This window comes from Hyperolius riggenbachi, chromosome 12 (assembly GCF_040937935.1).
Source record: "Hyperolius riggenbachi isolate aHypRig1 chromosome 12, aHypRig1.pri, whole genome shotgun sequence".
Classification (NCBI taxonomy): Eukaryota; Metazoa; Chordata; class Amphibia; order Anura; family Hyperoliidae; genus Hyperolius; species Hyperolius riggenbachi.
Genome location: NC_090657.1, coordinates 113,799,278 through 113,814,585, shown reverse-complemented (window position 1 = coordinate 113,814,585; position 15,308 = coordinate 113,799,278). Strand labels below are relative to the sequence as shown.

The 15,308-nt window shown below is 45.0% G+C and overlaps 1 protein-coding gene across 1 annotated transcript in view; it reads right to left on the bottom strand.

Annotated features, from left to right (window-relative positions):
- Positions 1 to 15,308, bottom strand: part of LOC137542195 (uncharacterized) — a 438,126-nt gene that overhangs the window by 264,990 nt on the left and 157,828 nt on the right. Inside the window, exon 6 of the mRNA XM_068263924.1 lies at positions 8,619 to 8,672. Coding sequence (XP_068120025.1) covers positions 8,619 to 8,672 — 54 coding nt within the window. The remainder of the gene's footprint in view (positions 1 to 8,618; positions 8,673 to 15,308) is intronic.

Genomic DNA, 15,308 nt, shown 5'->3' with positions numbered 1-15,308 from the left:
TGTTGGAAGCCAAAGTGCTGGAAACTGAAACTGAACTTCACCTGCACTGCAAAACAGAGATTCTGACAATCTTTTTGTAGGGCTACTACTATATGTGCCCATGTACAGTATATCTCATCACGTCACATATCACATGTCACTTCAAGCAAAACAAGAACATCTTATGATTACCTGTCTTTAAAACAAATGTTGCTTATTTGGAGGGTTCCCTTTTAATGACATGTATACATTTTAATTTTGAGATAGCATGGTAGTGTAGACTTTAAAACAAATGCTGCTTATTTGGAGGGTTCCCGTTTAATGATATGTATGCATTTTAATGTGAAGATAGCATGGTAGTGTAGCGCATAGCATTTTTACCAGCAGTGCTAGAGCCCCCCGTCAAAATCTAGGCCAAAGCACTATCTAGGGGATGTAAAAAAACAGAATTTGGAAGTCACAAACAGGACCTTTTTTCAGGACAGACACTGCAGGCTGATGCCTGGAGCACTTTCTTAGGTAAGGGGAATGCTGCAGCATGCTACCATGCTGAGACCATATTCAATGGTGAGGCCCCTTTAAGCTCAGCACACAGCCAGCAGTAACAGTGGAAGCTCCTTGATATCAAGCCCAAGAGTGCATGCCCACCATCTTCAGTTCCCAGCTCTCATTTAGTCAGCATGCACACTCCTAGGAGTTCTGGTTCACCATGAGCTTGCTAGGTAATCTGGAAATCATGTACCGCACTACTTAGACTTGCCATTATAAGCAGCTAAAAATTCCTGTGTCTGGCTGCCCTCATGCCCTGCTTTGGTCTGTGCCTCTCACGTGTCTGAATTTGCGAGCAGGCCACCTAGGCCTGTGCTTAGGGCACTGGGAATGCTGGGGTGGTGTTGCTGTGTGTATCGTCCGCAAAGTGGTTTTCCGTGCATCTCTGCCGCCCGCTTGAAGTCCATCTCTGCCGCCCGCTGAATGTCCTTGCTGTCCCTGTGCTGTCCTCGCCCACTGCCCAGTATCAGACCTTATATCAGCACACAGATATGATGAGAGAGCAAGAGGTGCTGTGCATAGTGCAGCGCCATATACAGGAACCGACATCACTGCTCACTTCCTGTATTTGAAATATTTGGCACTGTACTGTGCATGGTACCTCTTGCCCTCTTATCACTGTTGAAACTTGATACTCAAAGTCCAGAAACAAACCCGATATGCTTTCACTCTACTTTTATCCTCTATTCCCAGTTCATCACAATAAACCACCCCTTTTCCATTAATTTACCCTGCTGCAAGTATTTACCTACATGGAAATATAATGATTTACTCTTTTGTTACACAATCTACAATTTTAACCCACAATAATTAGTTGCATTACAGAGAGAATGCAGATTAGTGGTTTTGTATGGTATTTTAAATGTGGTATGCTTTAGACCTAGTGAAAATACTCACCAATAAGGCATGGTCATTTTTTATGTGCTGGAAGTTTGTGTGTAATTTTGTTAGGACAGAGCCTATTTGTTGCTACATGAAAGTTTTGTTAATTCCCAACCCCTGACCTGTTCATTTTCAAAAAATGTATTGACCATATAGATTATAGTATAGAGTATAGATTACAGAAGGAAAATCAGGAGATTACAATTTGAAATCACCTATTATATTTTGGTACAAATTCAAAAGTAGAAATGCATAAAATACAGGACAGATATCATGGGCCTTATGCAATTCACTTTTTCTCCTGAGTTTTCTCTCAGGAGATAATTTTCTTCTTCAATTTAAATTAACTTTTTAGCGCTATGCAATGGAAAAAGTAACAAAAGTAGGATGAAATAGTACTGTCAAAATTATTTTGAGTATTTGTTTGCTTGCTGAGGCATTTTATTTACAAGTTGAGAAAATATCACCTAGGAGAAAACTCAGGTGAAAAAGTGAATTGCGTATGGCCCCTTGTGTTTAGACATACAGCTGAATTCACAAGATTTAAAGAGTACCTGAAGCAAAATTGAGGGCAGTGTTTCATGTTCTCTTCTTGTAGATTGCCCTGTGCCAATACCTTCTGCCACACTCCTGCTGCCTGTAGTTCCCCACTGTCTCCACTGTACAACCTTATCTCTTGCTTTTCAGCTCTTGTCGGCGTGTACACTGGAAGGGGTGGCATCAGCTGCAATGGGAGTGGAACCCCCCATGCAAGCCCAATGCAGCTAAAGATGGGCCTCCTCCATGCCTCCCATGTCTCCCCTTTGCTGACAGCGCCCAGCTCAGAACGTGTCTTTAAACAAGGGAGCTGTCATGTAGTTGAAAGGGGGGAAACCCTGACTGAACTAAAATAGAATTAATAAGAGGTGGCTTACCTCAATGAAGACAAATTTGAATATTTAATAATAATTAATTTAAATACCCATTTGGCAACGTGTTTCGTGCCAAGTCCGTATTATTAAATATTCAAATTTGTCTTCACTGAGGTAAGCCACCTCATCTTTATTCTATTTTAGTTAATTTTAATCATGGGCGTAGCAATCACCCCTGCGACTTCTGCCATTGCAGGGGGGCCCAGAGGCTTCCTTTCTCTCTCCAACTGCAAGTGCAGCCAATTAGTTAAGAAACTTCCTCGTTCACTCACAAAAACCATGTGTAGGAGAATGTGCAATTTTTTTCCTGCTTCTAGACACTGCTTCTAAGCAGAACACTCTCTGCTGCCATTTGCTGGCTCCCGATCACATGGGGTTCGGGGACCAGGGGGGGCTCCATGCTATCATTTTTGCAGGGGGTCCATATTGGCCTCAATTCACTAAGCTTTATCAAACACTTTATCAAACGTTTGATAATTTACCTCATGGGTAAAATCTAATTTTGAATTCACTAAGGCGTTATATATTTGTCGAATGTTTTATCGATAAAATGTTCAATAAATCCATAACACCTTAGTGAGTTCCAAAATAGATTTTACCCATGAGGTAAATTATCAAACGTTTGATAAAATGTTTGATAAAGCTCTGTGAATTGAGGCCATTAAGTCTAGTTACGCCCCTGATTTTAATGCAGTTTTATTCTATTCTGGGCGCCTATCCCCCCCCCCCCCCTTTTTGTTATACATTCTCCCTCGGGAGGTGCAGTCTAGTTAGTAATGGTGTGTTGACGCCACCTCACAGCCATCTAGTCTCCTTTTCTACCAAGAGAGTGACCGAGTCCAGTCAGGGCCGAATTTGTACTTTCCAGCGCACTAGGCCGGCTGTCACCAACCGCCCCCACCCCCCCATTCTCTCCAACTCTGACTAGTGATCACTAGTTTGAATGGGCTCCCCTCTGTTTTGCTGCTCTGCCCCCTGTTCAAAAAAGAAGCAGTGCATGCTCTGTCCACTCCATGTCATTTTGCACTGCTGCCTGGATGCACAGCAGCCGATAATGTTCTGGGCTTGCATACTTCAGAAATTATGCTCATGTATGAGCAGCATTTGTCAAGTACACATACCCATAACACTCCCAGTACATCCGTACAGGAGTGCGAAATTACAAGGAGCCCGAGTGGACAGCGCTGCTTCTTTGTCCTCTGTGTGACTAGCTGCAGTCAGAGCCACAAACAGGGGACAGTGCAGTGCAAATGGAGAGAAGCCCATCCAAAACAGAGAACAGGTAAGTAGAAGTATCCCAAACTACACACACTGGCATAGATGTAGTGTAATGCTAGTTACACATGATACAATTTTCTGACAGATTTGCTGTCAGATCGATTATTTCCAACATGTCTGATCTGATTTCCAATCAATTTTTCAATCGATTTTCTGTTCACTTCTATGAACAAAAATCATTCAGAAAATCGTACATGTTGGAAATAGTCGATCTGACAGTAAATCTGTCAGAAAATTGCATCGTGTGTACCTAGCATAAGCTCAGGTGTACGTTACACAGTGACAATTTGGCACGTAGGGCAAATTAAGACAGATCTTAAAATAGCATGAAGTTTTGACGTTTTGTAACAGAATGATACTATTTATTGGCTAACCAAAAGAAAAACAGTGAGCATTAGCCTTTGGCTAATGAGCCATCTTCAGACTTTGTTCCTGTATACAAGCAGGAGTGCTCGGATACCACTTTTTAAAATCCGAATTGATCCGGATCCGGATATCCAGATATCTGGATCCGGAACGAATATCCGAATCCGAACGTTTAGATATCCGCGTTCATGCGGATATCCGAACGCATTATCCAGGCTATCCGGGCGGATTCGGATATCCACATAATAAAAACGGAAGTGCCCTTTAAATTGCTTTAAAAACGTTTTAAGGGTAAATGAGGCATGTAGCATCATTGTTTTTTAAAGGGGAACACTAATTGATGATGTGAGGACTTAAAATCCCCCCCCCCCCCCCAAAAAAAAATGGCTGTCAATTAACATTAGGCCTAGGTTCCAGACAGCGGTCGTGCAGCCCACATTGTGTCCAAAGTCCAACAGCACAACTAGGACATGACAGTTTTCAGCCAAGACACCTCCAAAAAATTATGCAGCAATTGTGTTGTGGGTTAAATATAGGTGGTATCAGTGGCCTGTGGCACCCTGGCCTGGTTATGGGAGCTGCACAGGCAGCAGGAGCAAGGCAATGCAGCAGCAGCAGGTGTAACGTGTGCCAGGAGCATGCCGGACGTGGCACGTGGCAATTGGCACTTACCACGTGTCACTTGGCACGTGTCACTTGCCAAGTGTCACGTGGCACTTGCCACATGACACGTGCCAAGTGCTGAGTGACAGTCAGACAGCAGAGGAGAAGACACTAGTGCACACTGTTTCACTGGCACTGCTCACAGCACAGCAGTTCTGTAGAAAGCTAACACAGTAGTACTACTACTCTAACAAATACTAGCACACTGACTGCAGTACTACAGTACTAACTACACAATAACACAGTAATCCTCCTATCCCCTAATTTAAGTTGTTCAGTGATTAACCCCTTCACTATAACTACACTATTGTTAAATTGTTAATTAGCATTGATTGATGTCATTGTATGACAGTCAGTGTGTGCTGCAGGCAGCTGCTATGTGTCTGTGTGTGTGTGCAGTGCACAGACCAGGCCAGCTGCTGCCGGCTGGCCAGCTATTAACCTAAAGGTGCGTACACACACACTACGGCCGCCAACGACGGGTCCGTCAGACCCTCCCGCTGGGCGTACTTTCAGGCGACAGTAGCGAGTGTGTACGGCTGTCGGTAGACTGATAAGGGTGTTTCTGAGCAATCCATTACCGCCGACAGCGCGTACACACGCGCTACTGTCACCTAAAAGTCCGCCCAGCGGGAGGGTCTGAAGGACCCACCCTTGGCGGCCGTAGTGCGTGTGTACGCACCTTCAGGTTAATAGCTGGCCAGCCGGCAGCAGCTGGCCTGGTCTGTGCACTGCACACACACACACACACAGACACATAGCAGCTGCCTGCAGCACACACTGACTGTCATACAATGACATCAATCAAGCTAATTAACAATTTAACAATAGTGTAGTTATAGTGAAGGGGTTAATCACTGAACAACTTATCACTGTGTACAGCCCTTGCTACTAGGCCCAGCAGCAGCACTGGAGCACACACTCTGACTGTCACAGTATGACATCAATCAAGCTAATTAACAATAGTGTAGTGATAGTAGTGAAGGGGTTAATCACTGCACAGCTTTAGGTTTATAACTGTTTACAGCCCCCATGCTAGGCCACCAGCACTGGACCATGTCTCTTAGTGAGCATTCAGCAAGCTAAGACATTATGACTCATCATGGCAGTCCTCCTTATTATTCAGAGGGGCTGGCCAGTGTTCCTTTCTGTGATTGGGTGCCAGGGTTTAGGCTGGGAGCCCTCTGATTGGCTCAATGAGGTCAGGTGGGGCTGACCAGGGTTCCCCGCTGTTATTGGTTGCTAGTGTCATCTCCTTAGTTACAGTATTTCGGATCTGGATATCCGCGGATAACCGGGTTATGCGGCCAAATATCCGCAGATAGCGATCCGTATTTCTATAGAAATCTGGAATCCGATCCGGATAGCGTAAACATGTTCGGATATCCGGGTTACCCGGATATCCGGAATCCGGATGAGCACCCCTGTATACAAGATGTTAGGGCACTATATATATATATATATATATATATATATATATATATATATATATACAGTCAGCAGGAGATGTATATGTTTTGTAAATATAAATAAATGTAATACAATTGTCATTCTGCTTCAAAACATCCTGCTTTTACTGATGGCTAACACAGTACAATGCTTTGCTGCTTCTAAAAATGTCAGGAAAGAGTTAAACTGTAGCACAAAGAATGTTGCTGGCATTCCCTAGGGGAAAACAACAAACAATCCATAAATTAAACAGGTCTGAGGTCTTTAACAGCTCTGACCAGTAATAAACAGCAGTCTAGGGGAGAGGAGAGCTGCTTCCTGTCAGTGAATGGGTGCATGTAGAAACTAATCCTTACTCAACAGTTCTTCTACTTGAGCCCATATATTTTTCTTCTCACAACAGCTTGTATGTCCCCACTCATCATACAGAGGACAGGATCATCAGGGGACAGCAGATGCTGACTGTCATCACACACACTGCACAAGTGAGAAAGACGCAGGGATCACCGGAATTTAGGCAGACCAGAGCAAAGCAGGAGAGGTGATTTACTTTGACATGTGACCTCTTATCTCTCCAAGTCCTGCTGATTTTTATCACCCTAGCCCGTGGCTTTTGTGGCCTTCCCAGAAAAACGTCCCTGAGTCTAGTGTTCTGGACACTCGAGTGGAGTTGGGTTTGTGCATCTCCACCTGTCTGCAGTGGTTGTTTGTCCGCCTGTAACCTTCCTTTGTGAGTACCATCATTCAACTGCTCTATTTCACATTACTTGAACGTACTACACCAGGGCTCCCATTGTCTCAGTGTTTTTTTGTTTTTGTCCATGGTGCCTTTTTTTCACCCTAACAACCCATACTGTCATGTGGTTGGCACAGACCATGAGAGGACAAACGGAGAATGCTCAGACATGCTGTCCTCTCGTGCACGAGTAGAGTGCAGGCCACTGAGCCCTGAAAGTAGTTCCAAAGTCGTGGCCATCTTTGTTGTTAGTAAATATTTTTGTAAAAGTGATTTTTAAAGGTGAAGATCGTGCTGGAGAGTGGAAAAATGGCATGGATGGGGCCAGGACAACATGAGGATTACGTGAGTATTTCTGAGGCTTTTTTAGGTTTCTAAAGTCAGAGATTCTTTTTAAACAATACAGGTCAGATTATGCAAAACATATTGTAGCCAGTGGACTCTTACATTTTGAGAATTAAATGTCATTTAAGAGGAAAGGAATAAAAAAAAGAAAAGAGAGAGAAAAGAAAAGTAAAGGAAAAAAACTAAACCTGGAGTTACTCTTGGACATGTGGCTGGATGGTGTAATGGTTAAGGGCTCTGCCTCTGACACAGGAGACCTGGGTTCGAATCTCGGCTCTGCCTGTTCAGTAAGCCAGCATCTATTCAGTAGGAGACCTTGGGCAAGTATCCCTAACACTGCTACTGCCTATAGAGCGCGTCCTAGTGGCTGCAGCTCTGGCGCTTTGAGTCCGCCAGGAGAAAAGCGCGATATAAATGTTCTGTGTTTGTTTGTTTTTGTTTGTTTAGCTCTAACCAAAATTATTTCTTTACTTGTTACACAAACCTTTAACTCTGCCAATTCTTACCCTAAAGCTGCTTTCACGTTGCTAACTGGCTGTAGCGTTGTGGTGCAGCACACCCGCTGCATCGCATTGCACTGCCAAAAACAGGCTTTCAGGGAACACCGTGTACTAACGCGCACTTGCAGTCACTTCCTGCTTCTTGTATGCAGAAGTGCACGGAAGCGTATTGTAAAAATACACTTCTGCGCATGCGTGCCGGGACATCAACCTTTTAAAAAATGTGTCACCATAGACTAACATGACTTTTGGGCCGACGCAGATTGCCGCAGGTTGCCGTGGGTCCCGCATGGTAATGTAGTTCTGCACCACCGTTAGATTGGGCACTTCCGGCTCAGCATACCGCAACGTGAGAAGTATGAACTTCCTCAAAGGGTTTCATTAGGCTCCAATAGCGGTGCGGCAAAAGGGTCCTGAACTCCCATATGAAACATCCTACTAGTATTGACCTGTTACATTTGGACATGAAGGCTGGAAGAAATGTGATGGGGGGGGGTCACAAAAACTGTACCAAAATGTATGTCTCCAACGGTAGACGTATTTACAATGATTGAATAATTGCTAGTGCAGGAGCTTCTCCAACTCACATCTTCACCCCATGAACTTCTGGCTATGCCTATTTACAGTTGAAAGAACCAGTGATTGTGTTTAGGTGGAATCTTGAAACACATTTTGAGAAGCATTCATTTTCTCTTTAGATGATAATAAAGTCTATGACCCAAGGTACATGTTGCTCCCAATGCTTTTCTGTTTGTAGTTTGTAAAACTTTATCTTTCATAGAGTTATTGTGAGTGGTGTAGAAGTGTCCTGTATATCAAAAAGTAGGAAATGTAGCAGATCTTCTAGGACATGCTGTAGAGTTCAAGTAAACTTGCTGCAGCATGCATACGATAGAAAATCCCAAATGGAAGACAAACGTTGGTAATTATAGCCCACAAAGAGAAGCCGTAAAAATTCACCTCCAGTCCTGTGTCAAACCTGATCCGAGCTCCAAAGGCTGGCATAATCCAAAACTGTAAGAAAATAAAAAATAAATCAAGGAAAGATAACATAAGGGTTTATCCCTTCCAACATTAGGTGCAAACATCTTACATGAAGAAAGCTAGGGGAGGTTAGAGCAAGGCACTTGATCAAGTTAGGAGGAATATATAAATGTATAGTAATAATAATGATTGGTAGGACATTAAATTATGACTATAGTAGGATCAGATTGTGAGCTCCTCTAAGGACAGTCAATGACATGGCCATGTACTCTGTAAAGAGCTGCAGAAGATGTCACTGTTGTATACATTCATAATCTGTAGTAGGACATCAGGCAATAACTATAGTAGTGATCAGACTGCGAGTTCCTCTGAGGTACAGGCAGTGTCATAATTGTATACTAGTCAGATCTGATTCAATCACGGGAATTTATCAATTTTTCCAATCGAATCCAATGATTGGCTCTGGCACCCAGAAAATTGTATGTGCATAAGATAGGGCAATATATAAAAATGGAGGTAAGAAGGTCCTACCTTCAATAAATATTTTTTTACGTATGGATGGTTCAAAAGACTGCTTCCAAATGTTATTGTGCGCCTTGAGACCAGCATAGAAGGAATATACAGAAAAGCTACCCGAAACATGGCTTCTCAAGAAGACACAGGACATTTACTGTATGTTGCGCTTTTCTCCTGGCGGACTCAAAGTGTCAGAGCTGCAGCCACTAGGGTGTGCTCTATAGGCAGTAGCAGTGTTAGGGAGTCTTATTCAAAGTTTCCTCACTAAATAGGTGCAGGCCTACTGAACAAGAAGGGCTGAGATGTGAACCCTGGTCTCCTGTGACAGATGCACAGCCCTTTACCTATCCAGCCACTATCAAAACACTACAAAGTGTATCACAAAAAGAATACTGAAGGGACCCAAGTCTGCCCTATCAAACATGTGGACACATCTGTATTTGACTGACATGGAACCCTTACAGCCTTAGGGCCCGTTTCCACTAGAGCGAATCTGCATGCGTTTTCTCCATGCAGATTCGCATAACCAATACAAGTGAATGGTCCTGTTTCCACTTGTCAGAAATCCTGTGCGGTTTTGTGTGCAGGAAAAATCTGCATGGCAGAGCCATCAGAATTCACACACTGCAAGGTGGTGTGCTATTCGCATACAATGCATTTAATAGGAAATTCGCATGCGTTTTTGTTTACCGTCATTTAGCGTACATTTTTGCATAAAATCAATGTAAAAGCAAACAGGCTTAGACATGGTTAAATTCGCATACTTACTAACATATGCGAAAACATACGCAAATTTGTGGTAAAATTTGCATGCAAATTCGTTTTTGCGTTTTCCGCAACGAATTCGCACCGCACAAGTGGAAACGGACCCTTAGAGATTTATTAGATATTCAGACTCATCCATTGCAACAAGAAGGTATGAATATCTGCCTGGAACATAACTTGTAAAAGATGAAAATCCACCTGACCCTGATGATAATATCCAGTATAGATGTGAATACACCCTCCCCCCTTGGAAGATTCCTCTCAAAAGGTGTCCCGTCCAAATTATTCTCTTTTCCAAATGTCCCCTATTCATCCGCCCTAAATAGATGGCACTATTCACAGAGTCCACTTCCCTGAATCTCAAAGTATACTTAGTATGGGCACTTGACAAATATAGGCCTAAATACTATGCCTTAGCACTTTTAGGAGTGATTACCTACAGTAGCTTTTACAAGGGCCCGCACCACATCGCATTACATCATGCGCGGTGATGTCATGCGCATACCCAACACAGTGCAATGACATTTCACACATTCAAGGTGTTGTGGAAACACCCCTTCTAGGTCCAGACCCTTACAGTCCATTTAAAGCAGCCTTCACAAGCAGCCAGAGCCGGATTAAGACCACACAGGGCCCCAAGCAGAGCAATACATTTAGGGCTCCCCTCAGCCACCCTTTTGAAAGCATGCCCCCCCCCCCCCCCCCCCCCCCCCCAGTATAGGTGATCGGATGTCTCTGCAGTATAGGTAGTTGGATGTCCCCCTACTATAGGTAGTAGCCAGATGTCCCCCCAGAATATATAGCAAGACAACCCCCCAGTAAATGTAGCCAGATGTTCCCCCAGTAAAGGTAGCCAAGTGACCCCCCCACTATAGGTAGCCAGATGGCCCTCAGCATATACAGCCAGCTGTCACCCACCAAGTATAGGTAGCCAGATGTTAACCAATGTATGGCCACTTTAATTCCCCAAGGCTCATTCCTCCCCCCCCCCCCCCCCACTTATGTCCTCACCTTCGCCACCATCTCTACTAATCCCTCAAATATGCCCCTCTTCCACCTCGGATATCCCCTCCCCCTTTACCAGACGACCATCTCCCTCAGTCAGGTAACAAATCTTTACTGGCCTCCCTCCTGGCACCATGATCCCTGCCTCGCTAATGCTAATTTCCAAAGTTTCAGTACCCCTCCTTCCATCACTGTTTTCACAACCCCCCCCCCATCTCAACATCCATGCTTTTTTGGTGGTAAGTGGCAGTGCATCACTGCCTGCACACAACCCACTTTACTATAGTATGGAACCCTATAGGCCACATCCACACTCAGTACTGACAAGTGAAAAAGCCGTTATGATTCAATCATCTGCATGTAATGTTGGGTACACACGTTGAGATTTCCCGCTCGATTCGCGGATCGATTCGATTATTTTAAACATGCTCGATTAGATTTTGATCGTTCCTGCCGTCGGATTTTGCATACTTAACATGAAAAAAACAATCGAAATCCAATCGAGCATGTTTGATATAATCGAATCGATCCGTTTGATCCCGCGAATCGAGCGGGAAATCTCAACGTGTGTACCCAGCATAACAATTGATGCATGTATGGCCATCTTTAGATTATGGTTTCTAACAACAAGATTGGAGAGAGGAGAGAGAAGGCAAGGCAGGGGGTTTTGGTGCATGGCACTCAGCACCGGTTACCCAAACCAGGAGCCCCATAGCAGCAATATTATGCTGCGTGGGGCGCGTAAGGGAAATTTGCCGTGATCGCCATACCCCAAATTACACCTCCCTCAGAGTTGCGACGGCTTGGAGGCACCCAACTCACGAGCAGCGTACAAATACTAAAGGCTCAGACATACAATACAATACAATACAATACAATAACATTTGTAAAGCGCTTTTCTCCCATAGGACTCAAAGCGCATAATACTTTAAGCAATTTTCTAAACACTTTTAGCCATCAGAGCTTTAAAATCATGGTAAAATCACGATTGCGGTAAAATTGCTCAGAAAAGTGCTTATAGTGTGTCTTTATGCAGAGAAGGAGAAAACAGTGAGGAGAGAAAAGCTGAAAGAGAGGGAAGAAGGTATTAGCTTTACCAGGATTGCACTTTAATTTAGCTTTCCTGTATGACACAAGAAGACACAAACACCCAGCACTAGGGGAAGAAGGAAACAAAGGTGAATAAGGGAGGGCTGTTGCACACGAAGAACGCTTTGAAAAGCGCTTGGCGAAGGTTCCCCTATGAGGGTGTTCCCACAGCAGAGTTGTGATTTTTTCAAAATCGCAAACACACTTAGAGTTGAGCCGAAATTTTCGTAATTTCGCATTACTAAAATTACGCATGCGAAATTTGCGATTACGATGCGAAATTACGGTAGCGTAATTGCCATTAAAATCGTAATTGAAAATACCGTAAGCGTAATTTTCAACGCGTAATTTCGCGTTTCGTTCATGCCGTAATTTCGCATTAAACGCTACCGTATTTTCGCGTTAAACCGTAACGCTCCGTATAATATAAAAAAGCCGCCGACTTTAAGGGTTAATAGCAAAGCCCCCTTAAATGCTAAGAGCCTCAAATTTGGAGAATATATTAAGGAGATCAGGAGGAATAAGAGGAAAAATTTTTTTTTCAAAAAGACCTTATAGTTTTTGAGAAAATCGATGTTAAAGTTTCAAAGGAAAAATGTAAACATTTAAAAACCCGCCGACTTTAACGGTTAATAGCAAAGCCTGCTTAAAGTTTAGGAACACCAAATTCCCAGGGTATATTAAAGGGGATCAGTGGGAATAAGAGAAAAAAAATTTTTTTCAAAAAGACCTTATAGTTTTTGAGAAAATCGATTTTTAAGTTTCAAGGGCGAAAATGTCTTTTAAATGCGGAAAATGTCAGTTTTTTTTGCACAGGTAACAATAGTGTATTATTTTCATAGATTCCCCCAAGTGGGAAGAGTTTTACTTACTTCGTTCTGAGTGTGGGAAATATAAAAAAAAAACGACGTGGGGTCCCCCCTCCCAGACCTCTTTAACCCCTTGTCCCCCATGCAGGCTGGGATAGCCAGAATGCGGAGCACCGGCCGCGTGGGGCTCCGCACCCTGACTATACCAGCCCGCATGGTCCATGGATTGGGGGGTCTCGGAAGGGGAGGGGCAGCCAAGCTTTCCCCTCCCCCTCCGAGCCCTTGTCCAATCCAAGGACAAGGGGCTCTTCTCCACCTCCGATGGGCGGTGGAGGTGGAGGCCGCGATTTCCTGGGGGGAGGTTCATGGTGGAATCTGGGAGTCCCCTTTAAAAAGGGGTCCCCCAGATGCCCACCCCCCCTCCCAGGAGAAATGAGTATAGAGGTACTTGTATCATCTGCAAAAATAGCAACATTGCTCACTACTGTATCCACTAGGTCATTAATAAATAAATTGAAGAGCACTGGACCCAGTACAGACCCCTGTGGGACCCCACTGCTAACAGTCTCCCATTTTGAGTATGATCCATTGACCACAACTCTTTGTTTTCTGTCCATTAGCCAGTTCCCTATCCAAGCACACAGACTCTTCCCCAGTCCTTGCATCCTCATCTTTTGCACCAGACTTTTGTGGGGAACAGTGTCGAATGCCTTAGCAAAGTCTAAGTATATCACATCTACAGCATTCCCAATATCCATATTAGCATTCACTACCTCATATTAGTCATATTAGTCATTTTAATTGAACAAAAAACATAACCACGAAAAAAGTCCTTTAATATTCTTAATTAACCACTTGCCGACCGCCTACTTCATATTGGCGGCGGCAAAGTGGCAGCCCCAGGACCACGTAACGCAGATTGGCGTCAGGTCCTGGGGCACTCTCTGGCCGGGGATCGCGCGCTGGAATGCGCGCGCATCCACCAGCAATAGGCTCCGCCCACCCGCGACGTCAACCCGCCGGCCAATCGGAAGCGCCGGCGGGTTGTTAACCCGACGATCCCCGGATAGGAAGCGTATAATACGCTTTGTAATGTTTACAAAGTGTATTATACAGGCTGCCTCCTGCCCCAGTGTCCGAGGGACCACCAGGGCAGGCTGCAGCCACCCTAGTCTGCACCCAAACACACTGATCTGCCCCCCCCTGCCCTCTGATCGCCCACAGTACCCCTCAGACCCCCCCCCTGCCCACCCCCCAGACCACCATTTGCACACAATCACCCCCCTAATCACCCATCAATCACTCCCTGTCACTATCTGTCAACGCTATTTTTTTTTAGTCCCTAAACTGCCCCCTGCTCCCTCCTGATCACCCCCCCACCCCTCAGATTCTCCCCAGACCCCCCCAGACCCTCCCCCCCCTGTGTACTGTATGCATCTATCCCCCCTGATCACCTGTCAATCACCCGTCAATCACCCGTCAATCACCCGTCAATCACCCCCTGTCACTGCAACCCATCAATCAGCCCCTAACCTGCCCCTTGCGGGCAATCTGATCACCCACCCACACCAATAGATCGCCCGCAGATCCGACATCAGATCACCTCCCAAATCCATCGTTTACATCTATTCTCTCCTCTAAACACCCACTAATTACCCATCAATCACCCCCTTTCACCACCTGTCACTGTTACCCATCAGATTAGACCCTTGCGGGCACCCAATCGCCCGCCCACACGCTCAGATTGCCCTCAACCCCCCCCTTATCGATTCGCCAGTGCATTATTTACATCCGTTCTTCCCTGTAATAACCCACTGATCACCTGTCAATCACCCCCTGTCACTGCCACCCATCAATCACCCCCTGTCACTGCCACCCATCAATCAGCCCCTAACCTGCCCCTTGCGGGCAATCTGATCACCCACCCACACCAATAGATCGCCCGCAGATCCGACATCAGATCACCTCCCAAATCCATCGTTTACATCTATTCTCTCCTCTAAACACCCACTAATTACCCATCAATCACCCATCAATCACCCCCTATCACCACCTGTCACTGTTACCCATCAGATTAGACCCTTGCGGGCACCCAATCGCCCGCCCACACGCTCAGATTGCCCTCAAACCCCCCCCTTATCGATTCGCCAGTGCATTATTTACATCCGTTCTTCCCTGTAATAACCTACTGATCACCTGTCAATCACCCCCTGTCACTGCCACCCATCAATCACCCCCTGTCACTGCCACCCATCAATCAGCCCCTAACCTGCCCCTTGCGGGCAATCTGATCACCCACCCACACCAATAGATCGCCCGCAGATCCGACATCAGATCACCTCCCAAGCGCAGTGTTTACATCTATTCTCTCCTCTAAACACCCACTAATTACCCATCAATCACCCCCTATCACCACCTGTCACTGTTACCCATCAGATAAGACCCTAATCTGCCCCTTGCAGGCACCCAATCACCCGCCCAC